Genomic DNA, 17154 nt, shown 5'->3' on the forward strand with positions numbered 1-17154 from the left:
GGTGATGCAACGCCAGCATGTTGAATGTGAATGCCTTTGGCTTGGAAAGGCCGTTACCAATCTGTGATAGGGGTCACTATAATTCGAAAGCACATCGACCGGAGCTCCCTGGAGATTCTCCGCTTCAGGAACTGCTTAGAGCTCAGGTCCATGGTATAGCGAGTATGCTCAAAATCTTGATTAGAGGATTTCAAAGGTGTCATCTCCATGTACATATAGTACTGACCGAGACGTGGACTTGGGCCATCAAGGCCCTCACCGGATTCCGGCAGGCACAAACTCTGGGCCGGATACAGGGGGTTAGGGTTTGCAGTATACTAGGTATACTTCACAGTAGCAATCACGGCGAGGAAGACCACAGTACCTCGACCATGAGATTGCAAGTATATCGTACGTCTATGAGAAGTAGAAAGCCGAGCCACACCTGAGCAATGACAAAAAGTGAAGACCAATAATTTGTTTGGGCAAGACCCGCTCTTCCTAATGATAAACTCCCGAAAAGATTTCTACTCCAGATCCAGCGTCGCCATCACCAACCTTTGGTGTGTCATATTCTGGGATTCCGTCACCGGCGCCAAAAGTCGACAAACTCGTCGAACTCGCCGGGGCTCGATGACCCTGAGCTTGAGTCGAACGGCCCTAGCCAGGGTAGAGACCCTAACCAAGGTAGAGACCCTAACCGAGGTAGAGGCCCCTAATTTCCCCTTGTCGAACTGTCATGCTCACTCTCATCATCCGTATCCTCGTCCCCAATCTCCTCCTCTTCGCCTTCGCCTTCTTCCTCATCACCTTCTTCCTCATCTGCCTCCTCCTCCTCTTCATCACCTTCTTCATCCTCTGCGTCTTCAACACCCTCTTCTTCCTCCTCCTCCTCACCCCCCTCTTCTCCTTCTTCTTCTCCCTCTGTGCCTTCCTCTACATCATCTTTATGCTCGCCTGGCCTTACATCTTCCTCAGCTTCTTCGGCCTCCTCCTCGTCCTCCTCTTCAGCTTCAACATCTTCATCGTCTTCATGATCCTCTTCGCCCTCTTCAACATCTTCCTCGCCTTCCCCATCCTCCATCTCCTCATCCACATCCACATCCTCATCTCCCTCTTCCTCTGTCTCTCCAACCTCCCCAACGGTTTCTTCGGCGTCCTCGTGCTCGCCTTCATCCTCATCCTCATCTTCGACCTCCTCTTCCACTTCATCTTCCTCCGCATCTTCAACATCCTCCGTCCCCGGCACTCCATGTACAACAGCAGAAGCACTCGTACCACTGCCATTACGAGGTCGGCCAGTCTTTAACCCCCACCTCATCGGCCCTATTGAGCCACCCTCGGTCGCCTTATGCTGGTCAATGCTACTGCTTCCTGGCCGCTCATGCTGAGCTTTGGTTGCCTGGCTTTTATGCCAGCTCGGCTTCCTTGGCGTCCGCTTTGGCTCCGATTGTGCCTTCTCGTCAGCGCTACTACTGCCTGATTCCGAGCTCGAACTGTATATCGTAGGTCTGCCTGGGGTAAGAGGGGTTGTAGCAGACGCGGCAACGGCACCACCGGCGGCAGAGGCATCTACGCTCCGCCTCAGGTTGGGGAATAGTAGGGATGGGGGAATATCGTCCTCGTAGTCAGCCGGCACATCACTGAGATCGCTCTCGTCGTCGGCTGAGTCGTGAACGCTACCAGGAGGAGAGGACATAGCTTCTTCTTCATGCTCATCGTCGGCCATCTGGGTATCGTCTTGTCCTCTTCTGCTGCGGCGACTGCGAGGACGATTGTTGTCTTCATCATCGGCGTCTTTCATCGTAATATCCTCGTCATCATGGCGAGTAATATCTTCGTCTGTCTCATCGTTATCATCATCAGCGCCTTCATCACGGGTTGTCTGACCCTTCTTTCCGCTACCACTAGATACGGAGCCTTTTCGTGATGATCTGGTGATACCGGACAAGGCTTTCGGTGGGCCCTCTGCGGCCCTCAACACGGCTTGTTCGGCCTTGCGTAGGACATCCGGTCTCCGAACACCAAGCTTCCGACCGCGGTGAGTGATGTCCCCATTAAAGGATAACTGCTTTTCTGACATTTTGTCGGGTTGCTCGGACGGGGCCCGCAGAGAACCTGAAGCAGCGGCAGCAGCAGCAGCACGTTCTCTCTCCTGAAGAGCCGGCAGGATGCTGAGGGTCATGGATTTGGGTTCTTCTCCTTCTGCCGCCGGCTTCGTGGGCAACTCTCCCTCACCAGCCCGGCTATGTTCATCACCACCTTGCGGCGTCTCAGAAGCAGTTTGCTCAGGAACCATTTCGTGATGGATGATCGAGTAACAATCATTGATCAAGTCATCAATCGGTCCAGCTTTCATCAAGTTGGCGTTCAGTTTCTTGAGCTCGATCGCCTCCTTCATGGCGTTGAGGGCGGCATGACTCTCAGCCTCTGGCGTGATGACCCATTCCGCAATCTTCTCAGCCACCGCCTCAAAGTCCTCTGGTGCAACGTTCTTGAAAGGATCCTCATCATTTGCTGGAATATTGAACGCCTTCCGGATCATCTTGAGGTATATTTGCACGCCATGTTGCCATAATTCGCTAAAGTGGTAAAAGTCGACACCCTTCTTCCGAATGCGTCGCAGTACTGCCTCAAGGTTGGCTCTGTCATTCATGACGGCCAACAGCCGGGCCATATACCGGATGTATTGCTCCGTGTAGACATGATGACGACCGGGCCGTTCAGCATCACACTTCCAGACGTTCATCACCATCGTCTTGGTGAACATGTTCTCGCGCAAAACTGCAAAGGCCTTGGAAGCAGCCTCCTTGCTTGCTTCCTTCTTCGTCTCGTCTTCCTCATCTCCAATTTCGTCGCCGTCGAACAAGAGACGAGCATGACGAATGATCATACGATGCTGCCAGTTTGACTTGTCCTTATCTCTCAAGTGACGCATGTACCTGAGCATGTACTCGTGCCAGTCCTCATCCTTTTCAAGCGTAACCCGTTCACCGCGACCAGGTGCAAGTGGTTGTCGTTGCAGAATGTCTGCAGCTTCCTGGTGAGGGAGGTCGCCGCGGGTAACGAGCTTATTGATGACTGATAGGATCTTGTAGTGTGGCTCCAGAATCGGATCCTGGCCGTGCCGAGGTTTGGGAAGCGTCCGAACAACCTCGACAGTTTTTTCAAGGGCCTTTATGACCGCTTGAACTGTCGGTCGGCCGTGCCTGTTCTTTTCATCGAGCTCGTCCTCCGGCTTCTGATACATCTTCCATAAGCACTTCGCTATCATGTATGGATTCTTCCAGTCCTTAGGCTTGCCAGCCATGGCTTTCCGAAACAAGCTCGCAGCAAACTTCCAAACTTGGTAATCTGACATCTGATTATGCAATATCTCCTTGTAAGTACCGTTGCCCGATATTTCGATGAAGAAGCGGTGCTGGTCCGAATGCATAAAGGGCTCCATGGCAAACGGTTCACGGCTTGATGCATACATTCGCATGCCAAACTCGTGGTATAGGTCATAGAGCGCCTCCGTATCTCCACCCGATAACGCGTAGACGTTGGGATCTGAGGTCGAAGCGTAAGAGTGTGATAGTGCGAGAGTATAACAGTGAATCGACTGCCGTTGGAACTTGACAAGATCTGCTCTGTCCTTGTTCATTTTATCAGCGGTCCAAAGAACCATATCATCCAACTCATAGTCGAAGCATTCGGCAAGACGAAACCAAGCATCCCACCTGTCTGGTGTGTACTGAAGCTGTAATCGCAAGAAGGTGACTGCAATGCGTAAATCGTCCAGGGCACCCGGAGTCTGACGACGGTTGAGGTCGACACCCTTGAACTTGGTAAGGGCAATCATACCCAGCAAGAAGAACCAGCCGTGCTTCGCGGGTGCGCTATCCGGCGTGTTGATAGTGACTGCATCCAGGTCGACATTACCAGTCAGGGCCTTGTACAGATGCAGTGGGTGAATCGGGGTCTTTAGATATTCGTTGAAGTTCCGATGATTGTGCATCATTTGAGCTGTTGACTTGGCAGAGCCAATCGCTTGCTGCATCGATTCGACAGTGTTTTTGAGGTCCGACTTCAACAGGTCCTTCATTGTCATTCGGTGAGCAAGAAGGCTGATCTTTTCCACCATTGCCAATGCCTGGCGCTTCTCGAGCTTCTCAGGTGGGCAGTCATGCTCCTGGACGTCCCAGATCCCAACTCCAAGCTTGAGGCCATGAAGGTCATAGAGGACTTGGCCGAGATAGTCTTCCCAATTTTCGATATTCTTCAGCTTCAACAGTTCGACCCGCATCATCTTGAGGAAGATCTTATTGGAAGACTTGCAGTATTTCCTTAGACCAAGTACTTGGTGAACGGCCGCCAAGTAATCGGCCAGATCATTTTCGGGCGTCAGGAAAATGTCTGGGTGAAGATTTATCCCCATCTTCAGAACCGTGTATTGCAGAGACCATGTTCTCACTTGCATCTCCCGAAGTCTGTTGAGAAACGATGCAGCTAGAGATCCAGTTGCCGGAGGTTGGATGATTCCTACACTGGCTTCGTCTTCGTACATAGCAGCAACGTGAAGAAGACAGCTAACCTTGGCGAGAGCGGCTGATGTAGTCTTGATATGTTCCTCATCAATGATGTCGAACGAATTGTTGTGATTCAGCGCCAGATGCAACGACTGAATGATTTGGTCATCTAGGGCCTTGAGCATTGTCATAAACAACTCTTTTCGAGCTGCTTGTGGTGTGTTGACGTAGTCCTTTCGCTCAAAATCATGCACAATAGTTTCGATACTTCGCAGGAAGCACGAGAATTGCTTTGTGGTGTACTTGATTTTGCCGTAGGCGTCGCCGAGCCTCGACCAGAGCAGTAACCGGAGATCAGTGCTGCTCTTCTCGATGAAGTTCCACAGGTCCTGCAGCCCTTGGCTGGCGCAATCTTTGACGGACTTGATGTTTCCGGCAGGCTCGGTGTCTTCGTCCATTGCGTCTTCAGTTGGGTTCGGAGCAGCTTGGCTATTGATGCAGACTGATTCGGGATTAAGCACAGGCTCCAGAGTATCGATAACGGACACGGGGTTGTCCTGTTCTTCTTGGAAGAGACCCAGGAAAAACTCCATGGTTGTGAGCTTGCTAACTTCACGATCGGCAGCGGCTACCGAAATCTCCGGCATCACCGCGTTGTTTGGCAGAACAATATCGGGGACCGTAGTTGTCGCAAGATGATCGCGCAGACTATGCCAGCAATTGAGAATGTGTTCGCGGGGTACCCCTTCAGTGACTGTAATGAACACCACAGCTGCCCAAAGGAAGCGGAGTGTCAAAGCATCATCAGTTCCAAAGTAGCGTCGCCGGCTGACTTGCGTAGCTAAATCCCACCACCTCCCCAACCTTATCCGCGCTTTAGTCCGCGTAATTTGCTCCACGACGCTGTTAGGGTTCGTGATCCGCTCGTACACATCAAGATGTAGCTCAAAAAGCATGTAAACCAGATCGACAATATCTGGAGAAGGCTGGTGCCCGCTCGCGTCGCTCAGCTGCCATTGCTCAAGGTCGTAAACGACTCGGTCATAGATTCCTTCGTCCAATCGACTAATGACTTGAACGATAGCAACCTTCATCTGATCTGACCATTTCTCTGTTGAGTAGCTCTCTGCAAGAGACTTGACATACTCATAGACGACATCCTGGATGGTATTCCAGCCTGAGTTCATTCTCATGACGAACCCACGAATATTTCGTACATCGTCGAATTGGGGCGGCTCAATTGCCCTTTGGGATGGTGATTTGGAGTGTTCGAGGAAAGCAGACAGGCTAAGTGGTGGACTTTCTCTCCCGTCCAGCAGGATGCTAGCAGTTTCTTCGTCGAAATGAAGTATTGCTTCACGCAAATCAGTGGTAGCAGGATTCTGGATCTTACTTGTTCGATCATCCGAAGCGCAGGAATCCAGGATCTCGGTTATCCTGTCCAGTGTATCTCGGTCTGTCACTCCCAAATTTTCCAGAAAATTTTTGGTCATTTGAAAGAGGTTCTGGTCGGCGGCTTGGAAGGGCTGAAGCTGAGTGGCGAGAAGTGTAGCAGAATCCATGGCCTCCTCCGGTGCTGTCTCCCTTCGCCTCGTCCTTTTGCTCCTCTTGGTCTCGCCTTTCTCCTCATCTCCTGGATCTGGTATGCCAGCGGCAGATTGCGAACGTTTTCTTGTCGGCAACGATGATGTTCGGTCCTTTGTGGGCTGAGCGGCTCTGGCCTCTTCGACAATAGTAACTTTGGTCTCTCTAACGATGGATTCAGCTTCTTCGGTGTCTTGGGCCCCAGACTTCTCCGCCGAAGTGACTTCAGCCACCACCGCTGCCTCCTCCTCCTGTGTACTTTCTTCGGGAGGCTGCAACTGCTTATCAATCTCCATCTGAACATCTTCATCTTCGACAATGCCTTCTGGAAGTTGGATCGCGACAGCCTGACCAGAAAACCCATGTTCCGCCACGAAGTGAACCAACGCAATACCAAGTTCTGTCCAGGAGTAGCTTGGGATATTCATGACAAGACGAGGTTGGCCAACCTCGTCAGAGTCCGGTCTTGGAGCAGCTATTGTCTTGGCATAATCAGGGAGCGATGGTATCGGATCGAGGTAACGCTCCAAGAATTTCGGAAGACCTTTTTCACGAAATGACTTCATGATAGGGTGGCTTAGGGCCATCTTGTCGTCCAGGACCTCGAGTTGTCGTTTGAGCTGTTCGCCAGCGAATCCTTCAGCGAGCGAAGGAGGCTCGAAATCGGTAACAGCAGGGTCATCGTCCAATTCCACAGCTGCCTCCAGACTGTACCGACTAATTCGTGCGCTCTTGAGAAAAGCGGCAATCCTCGCGGTCTTCCGCCATAGGTCGGCATCGGATGGGTCATAGTCGAGGGCGGCGCTGAACTCGTCCAAGGCTTTCTTGGCGTCATGTTGAATGGCGGCATCATCGTAATCGAAGTCGCTACCCAGTTTGCTGGCCCGTGCCTTGTGTTTTATCCGATCGACTATAAACTGGCCGTGATTCTTGAAGGATAGGTACAAGGTCTGCGGTAGAGTGCTGGCGATCCCATCTACATCGGCAGCACCGACCTCGAGCCCCTGGGCAAGGGTGGGTTCAACGACAAGAGTGCCATCCGGTCGCTCCTCGGTGCGCTCGTACTCGGTCTTGCTCTCGGGGTATCTGAAAATCTCGGACTCAAAAAGGGCATTGTAGGCGTCGGAGGCTTCGTCAAAGAACCGGGGCCCTTGGGCGTGGAGCTTGAGGGCGTTCTGGAATAGTTTCAAGGCATCATCGACCTGTCACAAGACTTCTATAAGCGGTCGAGCTGGCGAGAATCACGACGGGCAGACAATATGTACTTGAATTTGCTTGGTTGTGTCGATTTCCTCATCGACGTTCTCTTCGGGCTCGACGTTGATTGCCTGAAAGGTTGGCTGCAGAAAACAGAGATGTCAGCAGGTTGGCCGTCTTCCACAAGATGCGCTGAAGAGGACACCCCAAGCAGCCGGCTAATCCAATCTTACCATGTTGCCAGAATCGATACTCTTTTCATGCGGTTAATAAGTAATAAGAGTGACGGCGCAGCGGTATAGAGATGCCGGGTGTAGTATACGGTGAAGCCCAGTAATCAAGTGTTGGGCCAAGAGGCAGAGCAGCATCTGTCTTGCCTGGTAGTGTTGTCGACGGGAAGTAAGGTAGAGGTAGTCGACAGAGTCGCGACCCGGGCCAAAGTGAGACGCGATTGCGTTGTTGGACACTGCTTAGTACGCTACCGTAGAGCTGGGTGCCATGTAAATTAATAGGTTGTTAGTGTGCTCCATGCGGAGGTGTGCCAGCAGGGTTCACACTCCATCACGGCAGGCACATGGAAGAAGAAGCTCCCATCACCGAAGCTGCCCGCCCGGCGGTGCATGAGATGTGGATGGCAGGGATGGACGTGTACGGTGGCCTGTGCTCTTTCAAGCTGCCTGCCCGCCTGCCCCTGTTTTCCATTGTTGCGATGACGGACAGCCAGACACGCAGGCAGCCCAGGGTGAGCTGGAGAGCTCGAGCTCCTGCCGTAGGGGTAGGTGGGCTGAGCTTCCATGTGCTGGCGGTAGTGTACATGTACTGCTGGCTTTAATGGGCCGGGCCCGAAGCCAGGAGGAGTATCCCCCACCCGCTGCCCGCCGCCCTTGGAAGACAAGCACCAATCCACGAACACCTCAACTCAAAACAGCTGTGAATAGGCTGAACCATCAAGTCGACGATCCCTCTTTTCGGTCAATCAACTCCCCGTTTTTGTCCCGACCTTGGATGACAAACAGGGCGGCTGACTGTTGGCGACACGACAAATTGCGACAACACAGGCAATTGCGCCTCCAGTTTCCCTGCTCTCTGTTCTAACCACTGTAAACCAACCATCAACATCCCGCCGCAGCCTGGCGGTCCATCGCCCTCACCATGGTTGCGCCAGCTGTCCCCGAGTTCGTGATTCCCGTTTAGAGTTACAGTCCACCCTTTGTCTTGGGTCCTTCAACCAAGCGCACCTAGGCCGAAGCTAATGTTGGATTGCACGCAGGATCACCGAAGAGATACTGCATGAAGCGGTTGACACTCGTACCGAGTCTCTGAGCTCTCTCAGGGAGCTTGGCCCCCCCGATCTCGTACACCTGGTCAAGCAGCCCCTGAAGAACCCCGGAAAGCACGTACGTAACCAGTCTCTCCGACTTCATCCATATGCAACACGACAGCCATCGCTGACCTGCGCATCCATCAGTATGGTGTCTATCACCATGTCACCGGCGTCGACGCGTCCTCCTCGGCCAGTCTGGCTGCTTACATCAACACCCTGACCTACAAGGAGTTCGGCAATTCCGCCACTGCCAAAACCGTCGAAGGAACTTATTGGTAATACCACTCTTTGACCGACTGCGTTCTGGGCTATTCCTAACAATCGCTCGTTCCAGCTGTTACAATGCCTTCTCCCGCGTCGACATGCGCGTACACGCTCCCTTCCCCGGCTCCGTAGAGAGTTATTGCGTTGACGAGCGGGGCGAAAAACGAAAGGCAACCGACGAACTCTGGCTCGAAACATACCTCTGCAGTGTTCTCCGCGCATACTCGTATGCCGACGATGGAAGCGGCGAGACAATCAGAAAGATCATGGGCGTCCGGCGTTTCAACCCCGTTTCCAGTACCGAGACCGAACACAAATTCCTCAGCGCTGCCGAGCAGCTCTTCTTCAGGGGTACCACTCCCCAGCTGTTCACCCTGCGTACAAGCGATTTACTGACTCTCCTATAATAGGCTGGCAACTTGGGTCCGACTCCGTGGTGCAGGTGCCAAACAATGTCTCTAACCACTTGACAGCCGGCCTCCTAAAGTATTTCTCCACAACAGGACGCCACACTTCCGGTATCAATCTCTTTGAGAAGCTTCGGTCGCAAAACGTTGAAGTGGCTTCGCTCTTGGCAAAAGTGCTCTTCATGGGAAACGAGGAGGTGCAAGGAGTCCGTGTTTTGTACGAGGCCCTCAAGGAATCGCCCATGGATTACGTTATGCTTGATACCCAGGCCGAATTCCTTCTCAAAAAGGCCGAAACTGCCCCAACGCCAGAGCTGAGGGAGGAAAGACTACGCATGGCTCTGGGCTGTGCAGACCGAAGTACGATAGCCGCTCCTAGTGAGTTCGGCACGTGGGCAAGACTGGCCCAGGTCTATGTTGCAATGGAGGATTGGGAGAATGCCTTGACCATCCTCAACTCGTGTCCCATGTTCACATACCAGGACAAGGATGCGCCTGTCATGCCAGAACCCAAAGACGTTAACCTACCGACCCTCCCAGAGACCAGGTTGGACGAAATCGACAGCGAGCCAGATTCGAGGTTTTCGGAGCAGGTCGACCCAAGTTTGCTTGGTCTTCGCGCCGCTGCGTATCGGGGAACGTTCAAGCAGGCATACAGCATTCTCACCGAGATGACTGCCAAGATTGGCTGGGATCAACTTCTCAAGATCAGAAGCAACGTTTTTGTTATGGAAGACGAGTATCGAAACGAGAAGCAGGAGCCCTCTTACCCTGCCAAGCGCAATGCTAGCACCGATGCGCTGCGTGGAAGCCCGGATCATACTACGAACGGCGAAACCGCTCCCAAGGAGGCTGCCGAAACTGACGAGGTTGAGGACGAAAAGAAGAATGCTACTTTGGCTGCTGAGCAAACGGAAGGCCTGGAGAGACCTCCTAGCGCTATCGACCCAGAGGTAGTCCGCAAGGCCGAAGAAAACGTACGTCTCCAAGCCGATGCTTCCCTTTGGCAGTTTACTATGGACACGATGCTAACACATGATAGGGTGATAACGAGGATCACTTCTCGCGCCTCAACAACAAGCGTCTATGTGAACGGTGGTTAGACAGCTTGTTCATGGTTCTTTACGAAGATCTTCGCGTATATACCATTTGGCGCACCCAGATGGCTCAGTACAGAGCGCAGAGTATGCAGTACAAAAAGTCGGCGGAAGAGTGGGAGATTCTCGGCAGTCTCGCAGAACGCCTACAGCATACGGACGAAGCGGTTGAGGCATACCGGGCGTGCTTGGGTCAACGCTTCAGCCCCAAGGCGCTCACCGGTATTCTCAAGGTGTTTGAGAAGCAAAAGAGCACACGCGAGAGTGTCGCCGCTCTCATCAGGTTGGTAACTTGGCAGTATCGGTGGTACAGCGAATTCTCACCCGAGCTACTACATACCATCCGGACACTCATCGAGGACGAGGGTGCTGTGAAGGTCAGGAGTATCATCCAGGCGACCAACCTGCCACAGAACGTGCTGGACTTGACGCATCACTATGCGGCGTTGTGTGCTACTTTCCGCAGCAGCGGGACCGACGGCTAGGTTGCTGGGGTTTGATATTGGGGTGCTGTTGATGAAGTGATGGCTGAGAGACGACCATGGCCGTTTACATGGTATGGACGTATACATGATGCCTATGCGTATGGAGAGCAGTCGCGGAGTTGTTCGTATGATAGCGAGTTTTATCATTAATAGAGAATTTGAGCGGCCTGATGAGATATGATAAGCATTGAAAGTTCCAGTTGATGCTATCTAGACTCCTAAGTATAGAGTCTTAGGTCTGTGGACTGTCGAGTGGCGGGAAGACCCCGGCTTATAGCGATCCCCGTTTTGACTCCGGGGCGATTCCCAGCCCCGGTCATCGGGCCGGGCTACCCGTCCTTCCCGTCTTAGCTATGACGGGACCTGCGCCAGTTGTCCCCAATCCGCTCCACAGAGCGGCGTCCCCCCACCATTTGGAGTTTGGCCCCCCAGTTTGCGCTCCGACCTTGGAACCTGCAGGAACTTGGAACTTGCATAAAGCTAGGTTGCTCTTCTTTGTTATCCCCGGAGGTGCGGGGCTATGGTACCTTATGGTTGCCATCAACGTCATCACATATGTAGAAGCGTGGGATAGAGAGCCACAATCCGTCAAAGGCAGTTCGTACAGTAATACAAACAGGCACCAGAATGATGGAGAAGATTACATTGGAACGGATAGGAATCGGCTCTCCACCGTTCGTGGGAGGAGAAAGTGGGGGTTGACTAAGAGATGGGGCTCCAAGCCTTATAAATCATGTTGAACTGCCCTTCCAGTCGTCGTTGATTCTCAATCATTCAAACTTTCTGTTGTCTTTCATGTTGCCTGTCTCACGCGCAATTCCCAGAATACCAAACATCACAAACACCGCCAGATATTTCTTCAGTAAAACAAACACCATGGCTCCTCTGTAAGTACCTTTACTTTGGGGATGAAGTGCCAGGAGAAACCCCTAGAAGAAGCTCACCCGAGCTTACAACTGTCAACAGCAGCAAGACTCACAAGCTCAACACGGGCGACGAGATCCCCGCCGTTGGCCTCGGAACCTGGCAGTCCAAGCCTGGTCAGGTCGAGAAGGCCGTCGAGGCCGCCCTACGTGCCGGCTATACTCACATCGACACCGCGTATGCCTACGGCAACGAGAAGGAGGTTGGCCAAGGCATCAAGGCCTCCGGCGTCCCACGCGAGAAGATCTGGCTCACCACCAAGCTGGACAACGACTGGCACAAGCATGTCGCCGAGGCTATCGATACGTCGCTCAAGAACCTGGACACCCCCTACGTTGACCTCTACCTGATGCACTGGCCCGCCAGTCTTGTCAAGGGGAACACCAAGGAGGTGTACAACGACTGGGACTTTGTGGACACCTGGCGCGAGATGCAGAAGCTGGTTGACACCGGCAAGGTCAAGAACATTGGTGTCAGCAACTTTGGCGTCAAGAACCTGGAGAAGCTTTTGAGCGCCGAGAGCACCAAGGTAAGCAAGATTGTGCTCCTCCTCCTCTTCAAGTTTTGTTGTGAATTGATGAGGACCTCACACATATAATTACAGATTGTTCCCGCCGTTAACCAGATCGAACTTCATCCTGGTAACCCGTCCCCCCACCTTGTCGAGTATCTGCGCTCGAAGGGCATTCATGCTTCGGCCTATTCGCCCCTCGGTAGCAGCGACTCGCCGCTTTACAAGCTTAACAGCCTCACCAAGCTCGCCGAGTCCAAGGGCAAGACTGTGCAGCAGGTTCTCCTTAGATGGGGTGTCCAGAAGGGCTGGAGTGTGCTGCCTAAGAGCGTCACTGAGGAGCGTATCAAGGCCAACATTGATCTCGAGGGCTGGAGCTTGACCGATGAGGAGATTGCTCAGATTGATGAGGTTCACAAGGAGAACAGCTTCAAGGTCTGCGGCGATGACTGGTTGCCTGTCAAGATCTTCTTCGGTGCTGGCGACAGCGACTAAGCGTCGTACACCGTGCAGCCAAGAGGATGCTGGCAAGATATTCCCCCCATAGATGAACAATAATGAATAATGACACCAGAAAATGCTCGCTCGAGATTAATGACTGGCTATGCTCCGTGACCACACATCTGTGACATCCGTTCCGACCAACCCCGCTCCCTACAGCTTCGCTTTCTCCCTTAGCCCCCTCTCCCCCTCCTCCTCCTCCTCCCTAACCACCTCCGTGACAAACCCTCTCACCCTCCTCGCCAACTCCTCCCCCTCGTCCTCATCCAAATCCTCCCTTTTCCCCCTCCCAAACATGGTACTCGTAAATCTCTCAGCCTCCCTCAGCCCTGGCCTGGGAATGATATGAAAATGCATATGCTCAACAACCTGCGCCGCGGCCGACCCGTTGTTCTGGACCACGTTCCAGTCTTTGATTCCCGTCGCCCGCGTCACTGCTTCCGAGAGGATCCGTAGGTAACGCCCCAATTCGGCGGCTTCATCGGGAAGAACGTCGGTGAGTTTGGCGGCGTGCCGACGGGGGCAGAGTAAGAGATGGCCTGGGGAGAGGGGCATGATGTCGAGGAAGGCGATCAGGAGGGGGGTGGAGAGGAGGAGGAAGGTTTGTGGTTGTGGGGAGGTGGAGGTGGAGGGGGGGAAGGGAGAAGGGGGGGTGGTAGGGGGGTAGGGGGGGAAGGTCGAGGAGATGTGGCAGAAGGGACAGTTGGGTTGGGTATCGGAGGAGGATGAGGATGAGGTGTTAGTGGCGCCGGCGCCTGTCTTGGAGGCGGGAAGGCTGGGGTCGAAAGTGTTGGCGTCGGGGACGATGGAGCGTGGAACTGGTGTTGCTGGTGGCTTCTTGTCGGTTGAAGAGGCCATGGCTGCAGTCTGGCGTATGACGTAGTGATGTGTTTGAACGATTGTATATGTCGAAGAGCCCCGAGTTAAACTTGAACTGAAGAAATACTCAAGGGAAATCTCGACAAGGGCTAGGAGTGAAGCTGATCTCGCTATGTAATGATGCCGAGAATGATTGTTTGCTGAGTACGCCCCGTAACCAAGGACCAATGCGACAGAATGTCAAACAAATAATCAAGAAGAACGCCTTGCTCCGTGACAAATCCGAAAAGGAAACACCACTAATGACTCTTGTATGATGATTTCTAGCTGATGACTAAATAGTAGCTCAGTGAAGTACGGGACGAGAGGTCCGGGGCGGCATCTGAAAAGACCCCAAAGCCAAACACAAGTGAAGCACCGGGCCCGTTCCCCGTCCCTGTCTTACCTCCGCTTGCCGGCGGGCATCGACCCGGTGGTGTGCAGTGGTGAGGCGCCAGGGCTGCCGCGAACAACCTCGGCCTCCAAACTCCGCCGAAAACGTGGGGGAATTGCCTGCCGCGCTGACAGCTACCCACAGAAGAGTGGAGAATTTATCATGATATGACAGGGGTAACTTGCATTCGCAAAGTCCGAACGCCGCCTGCTTCTGTCACCCTTTGTCAAAGTCTGGAACTTTCTGCCTCAGCGTCCCGCCTTTTTTTACCTTTCGTTGTTCGCGTCCAGTTGAAACTCAGTCGCCTGTATAGGTAGCGCTCCGTCCCTCTCGTCCGTCGCAAACCACTCCACCGGTAAATATTCAACATCATCATCATCATCAACCGAACGACATCATCGTCGCATATCGCTATAAATCGCATAACATCGATTTGTCGTCGCCTCAACACAAAGACAATCTTACACGTTGCATAACCGTCATCCAATTTATCCGAGCAAACCCGACGACAAACAAACCCAAACCACAAATACCACACCACCCTCAACACAACACAAACAACCAAGATGTCTTCCCGCGAGCAATACCAGGTCCCCAACTCCCAGGGCTTCACCACCGGTGCCTCTAACAACGACGGCAACAGCGGTGGCAGCAGCGTCATGTGGTACACTTGCGGCGACTGCGCGGTCCGCGTGCCGCTCGAGAAGGGCGCTCCTATCCGTTGCCAGAAGTGCGGTGCGCGTGTTTTGTATAAGGAGCGCACCAAGAGGTACGTTTTCTTTGGGCTTACCCGGTGGAAGATTCTGAGAAGGTGGGAGAGAAAAATCTTATGCTAACGACGGTCTGGGGGTAATAGAATGGTTCAGTTCGAGGCTCGGTAAATGGTTTCTTATTCGACTTTGTTCGACTTGGGGCCAACAAAGGAGGTGTAGAAAGGGGTCGCTCTTCCTCGATGCCGTATCGGGCTGAAGTTTTCATCGTATTTGGACCGGCCGGGATGTCCTGATGCCCAAGGACGGGAGCCGAGTCAGCCTTGGAGGCAACGGGAACATTTGTCGAGGGGAGCTGGGACCGTAGGAGACTCGAACCGTCGATATCTTGGTGTGATTTTGCACCATTAGCGGTGGCTTAGCATGGCCCAGCCTTGAACCTACGGCTTGTTGTGATCAGAAGAAGGGAGATATCATATTCATCACAATATCATGATGGCGGCGTTCTGGGAAATATCGGTAGACTTGTGGGAATTTATACAAAGAAAGCATTGCTTTTCATCATCGTCATCATCACCTATCACCATCAGATGGATCCGTTCTGTGATGCTTCTCATTATTGATCATGTTTTTTGCCATATAGAATATTGGTATGGTATCACTCTGAAAACGCCGGTTGTATGCTAAATCTCCTTCCCTCTCGATCACTTGTCTTGCCAACACTGCTCCATAAATCCTTTCCTTACCAATGGCCAATCTCATCACCTCTGGCTGTGGAGGTACTTTGCAAAACTTGCGTCGGCCAAAACCGAATCATCCTCGCCCTGCATGGCAGCGGCGTACCTCGCCTGCAATCCCTCGCGGTCATACTCGTCGTTGGGATCGTCACCATATTCCTCGTCGCTGCTCTCCTCGTCCGTGCTCAACGGCTCGGGGGCCTCTTTATCATTGACGTCACCCACTGTGACGTCGCCCGCCGCGTCGCCCATCGACATTCCCTTCATCATTTTGTTGAGTTCCCTCTCCCGCGCCTTCTTCTTGTTCTCCTCCCTTTCTTCGCGCCTCCTCTCGAGCTCAGGCTGGTAATCGCGCTTGAACTCCTCTGCCTTCTCCTGAACCGCGGCAAAGAACTCGTCAATGCCCGTCCCGTACAGCGAACTGACGCCCACCACGTTCAGATGTGCGTAAAACTCCTCCAACATCAGACTCATGCTGTTCAACAGCGAGCCCATGTATCCGCTGCCCGAGCCCATGCCATCGCCGCTGCCCTCCGCTCCGCCAAACGCGTTGTTGGTCTCGTCCTCCTGCAGCGCAGCCTGGAACGCATCATAGTCGGTCATCCACTCCTTTGCAAAAGCCGGGTCCTTAACGTCCGACTTGTTGAAGACCAGAATCATGGGCAGCTTGGTCTTGTAAAGGATACTGCAGGCGTACAGCATGTTGCTCATGAAGGTCGACGTCGAGCTCGTCCGGGGGGTGTCGATGATGTAGGCGATGACGGTGGGGAAGGATGAGGCGAGCGACTCAAGGAGAATCTGGCCCGACGCGGACCAGACGAACACCTCGATCTGGCCCGGCGTGTCGACGAGAATGTGCTTGATGGGCGTGTGCGTCGGGTCGTCGGGCTTGGGCGCCGTGCGCTTCTCGAGCAGGCCGAGAACCTGGTCGACTTTGGTGGCAAAGAGGTTCAGCGATGTGAGAATGCCGCCGTTGGGGCCGAGGTTGTACTGCTTCATCACCTCCTTGTAGTTGACCGAGTCGCGGATGTCAATGTTGCTCTCGAAGGGCGAGTGGGTGACTGCTGGGTCGAGGTTGATGACATAAGGAGGCTCCTTCTTTCCGTGGAGATGGGCATTGATCTGTTGCATAAAGGTTGTCTTGCCGGATCCTGGGGAACATGGTCAGCTGGATGATTCCGCTTGCGGTTGGGAAAAGCACAGAACATGAGCATGCGTAGACCTACCTGCCATGCCAACGCAGACGATGGCAACAGGCTGGTCAGCCTTGGCGGCAGACGATGCCGAAGTCGAAGCCATGGTGCGACAGCTGTGCACGGGTGCGTGGAAGATCGTTTGGTGATCTCTGTGTTATCTGTCGGATAAAATCAAAGTTGTTGCAGATTTCAGTTTGCGCAGAGATGGTGTTGTAATGAGTCTCGGGAAGAAAGTTTCACGGATGTCGTAAGCGGCGGGGTCACTGCTGTAGGGATGGTCATAGGTGGTTGCGACGGAGTGAATGTCCGAGGGCCACAGAGGGGCAACACCGCAAGAGAAAAAAAAAAACAAAAAAAAACCAAAGTCCATTGATCGCCTGGCGTAGCGGGCGGAAAGGTTCCATCCATCAAGGCATGGGTGGGGTGAAGGGTAGGTAAGGCTTGGCATTTTGTTTTCCCCAAAGTGAAATGACTG

The 17154-nt window shown here is 53.3% G+C and overlaps 6 protein-coding genes across 6 annotated transcripts; 3 read left to right on the top strand and 3 right to left on the bottom strand.

The window, feature by feature from the left end:
* Positions 1 to 293: 293 nt before the first annotated feature.
* NCU04512 (hypothetical protein) lies at positions 294 to 7810 on the bottom strand. The gene is made up of 3 exons (XM_951830.3): positions 7505 to 7810; positions 7340 to 7414; positions 294 to 7276 (listed from the first exon to the last, which is right to left on the bottom strand). Exons 1-3 carry the CDS (start codon positions 7505 to 7507, stop codon positions 695 to 697), a joined length of 6660 nt encoding a protein of 2219 aa, XP_956923.3. The 5' UTR covers positions 7508 to 7810; the 3' UTR covers positions 294 to 694.
* A 297-nt stretch (positions 7811 to 8107) lies between these two features.
* On the top strand, positions 8108 to 11035 carry NCU04511 (bud site selection protein 7). The gene is made up of 6 exons (XM_951829.2): positions 8108 to 8446; positions 8542 to 8668; positions 8740 to 8870; positions 8930 to 9210; positions 9270 to 10243; positions 10309 to 11035. Exons 1-6 carry the CDS (start codon positions 8424 to 8426, stop codon positions 10846 to 10848), a joined length of 2076 nt encoding a protein of 691 aa, XP_956922.1. The 5' UTR covers positions 8108 to 8423; the 3' UTR covers positions 10849 to 11035.
* Positions 11036 to 11470: 435 nt separating this feature from the next.
* On the top strand, positions 11471 to 12874 carry gcy-3 (glycerol dehydrogenase-3). Its single transcript, XM_951828.2, has 3 exons — positions 11471 to 11735; positions 11815 to 12301; positions 12377 to 12874. The coding sequence occupies exons 1-3, from the start codon at positions 11644 to 11646 to the stop codon at positions 12776 to 12778; spliced, it is 981 nt and encodes a 326-aa protein (XP_956921.2). The 5' UTR covers positions 11471 to 11643; the 3' UTR covers positions 12779 to 12874.
* Positions 12816 to 14064, bottom strand: NCU04509 (HIT domain-containing protein). Its single transcript, XM_951827.3, has one exon. The coding sequence runs from the start codon at positions 13640 to 13642 to the stop codon at positions 12938 to 12940; it is 705 nt and encodes a 234-aa protein (XP_956920.2). The 5' UTR covers positions 13643 to 14064; the 3' UTR covers positions 12816 to 12937.
* Positions 14065 to 14271: 207 nt separating this feature from the next.
* Positions 14272 to 15361, top strand: NCU04508 (hypothetical protein). The gene is made up of 2 exons (XM_951826.2): positions 14272 to 14805; positions 14893 to 15361. The coding sequence occupies exons 1-2, from the start codon at positions 14603 to 14605 to the stop codon at positions 14915 to 14917; spliced, it is 228 nt and encodes a 75-aa protein (XP_956919.1). The 5' UTR covers positions 14272 to 14602; the 3' UTR covers positions 14918 to 15361.
* On the bottom strand, positions 15338 to 17029 carry NCU04507 (ATP binding protein). Its single transcript, XM_951825.2, has 2 exons — positions 16710 to 17029; positions 15338 to 16634 (listed from the first exon to the last, which is right to left on the bottom strand). The coding sequence occupies exons 1-2, from the start codon at positions 16780 to 16782 to the stop codon at positions 15508 to 15510; spliced, it is 1200 nt and encodes a 399-aa protein (XP_956918.1). The 5' UTR covers positions 16783 to 17029; the 3' UTR covers positions 15338 to 15507.
* Positions 17030 to 17154: the final 125 nt, after the last annotated feature.

This window comes from Neurospora crassa, linkage group IV, assembly GCF_000182925.2.
Source record: "Neurospora crassa OR74A linkage group IV, whole genome shotgun sequence".
Classification (NCBI taxonomy): Eukaryota; Fungi; Ascomycota; class Sordariomycetes; order Sordariales; family Sordariaceae; genus Neurospora; species Neurospora crassa.

Excerpts from the sequence above, each read along its gene's own strand:
- NCU04512 (XM_951830.3), bottom strand. Across the intron at positions 7,277-7,339 it reads ACACAACCAAGCAAATTCAA|GTCGATGATGCCTTGAAACT; the intron begins GTACATATTGTC and ends GTCTTGTGACAG.
- NCU04511 (XM_951829.2), top strand. The coding sequence starts at position 8,424 with ATGGTTGCGCCAGCTGTCCCCGA. Across the intron at positions 8,669-8,739 it reads TGAAGAACCCCGGAAAGCAC|TATGGTGTCTATCACCATGT; the intron begins GTACGTAACCAG and ends CGCATCCATCAG. Across the intron at positions 8,871-8,929 it reads ACCGTCGAAGGAACTTATTG|CTGTTACAATGCCTTCTCCC; the intron begins GTAATACCACTC and ends CGCTCGTTCCAG.
- gcy-3 (XM_951828.2), top strand. The coding sequence starts at position 11,644 with ATGTTGCCTGTCTCACGCGCAATTCCCAGAATACCAAACATCACAAAC. Across the intron at positions 11,736-11,814 it reads ACAAACACCATGGCTCCTCT|CAGCAAGACTCACAAGCTCA; the intron begins GTAAGTACCTTT and ends AACTGTCAACAG. Across the intron at positions 12,302-12,376 it reads TGAGCGCCGAGAGCACCAAG|ATTGTTCCCGCCGTTAACCA; the intron begins GTAAGCAAGATT and ends ATATAATTACAG.
- NCU04509 (XM_951827.3), bottom strand. The coding sequence starts at position 13,642 with ATGGCCTCTTCAACCGACAAGAAGCCACCAGCAACACCAGTTCCACGC.
- NCU04508 (XM_951826.2), top strand. The coding sequence starts at position 14,603 with ATGTCTTCCCGCGAGCAATACCAGGTCCCCAACTCCCAGGGCTTCACC. Across the intron at positions 14,806-14,892 it reads TATAAGGAGCGCACCAAGAG|AATGGTTCAGTTCGAGGCTC; the intron begins GTACGTTTTCTT and ends TGGGGGTAATAG.
- NCU04507 (XM_951825.2), bottom strand. The coding sequence starts at position 16,782 with ATGGCTTCGACTTCGGCATCGTCTGCCGCCAAGGCTGACCAGCCTGTT. Across the intron at positions 16,635-16,709 it reads CGTCTGCGTTGGCATGGCAG|GATCCGGCAAGACAACCTTT; the intron begins GTAGGTCTACGC and ends CATGTTCCCCAG.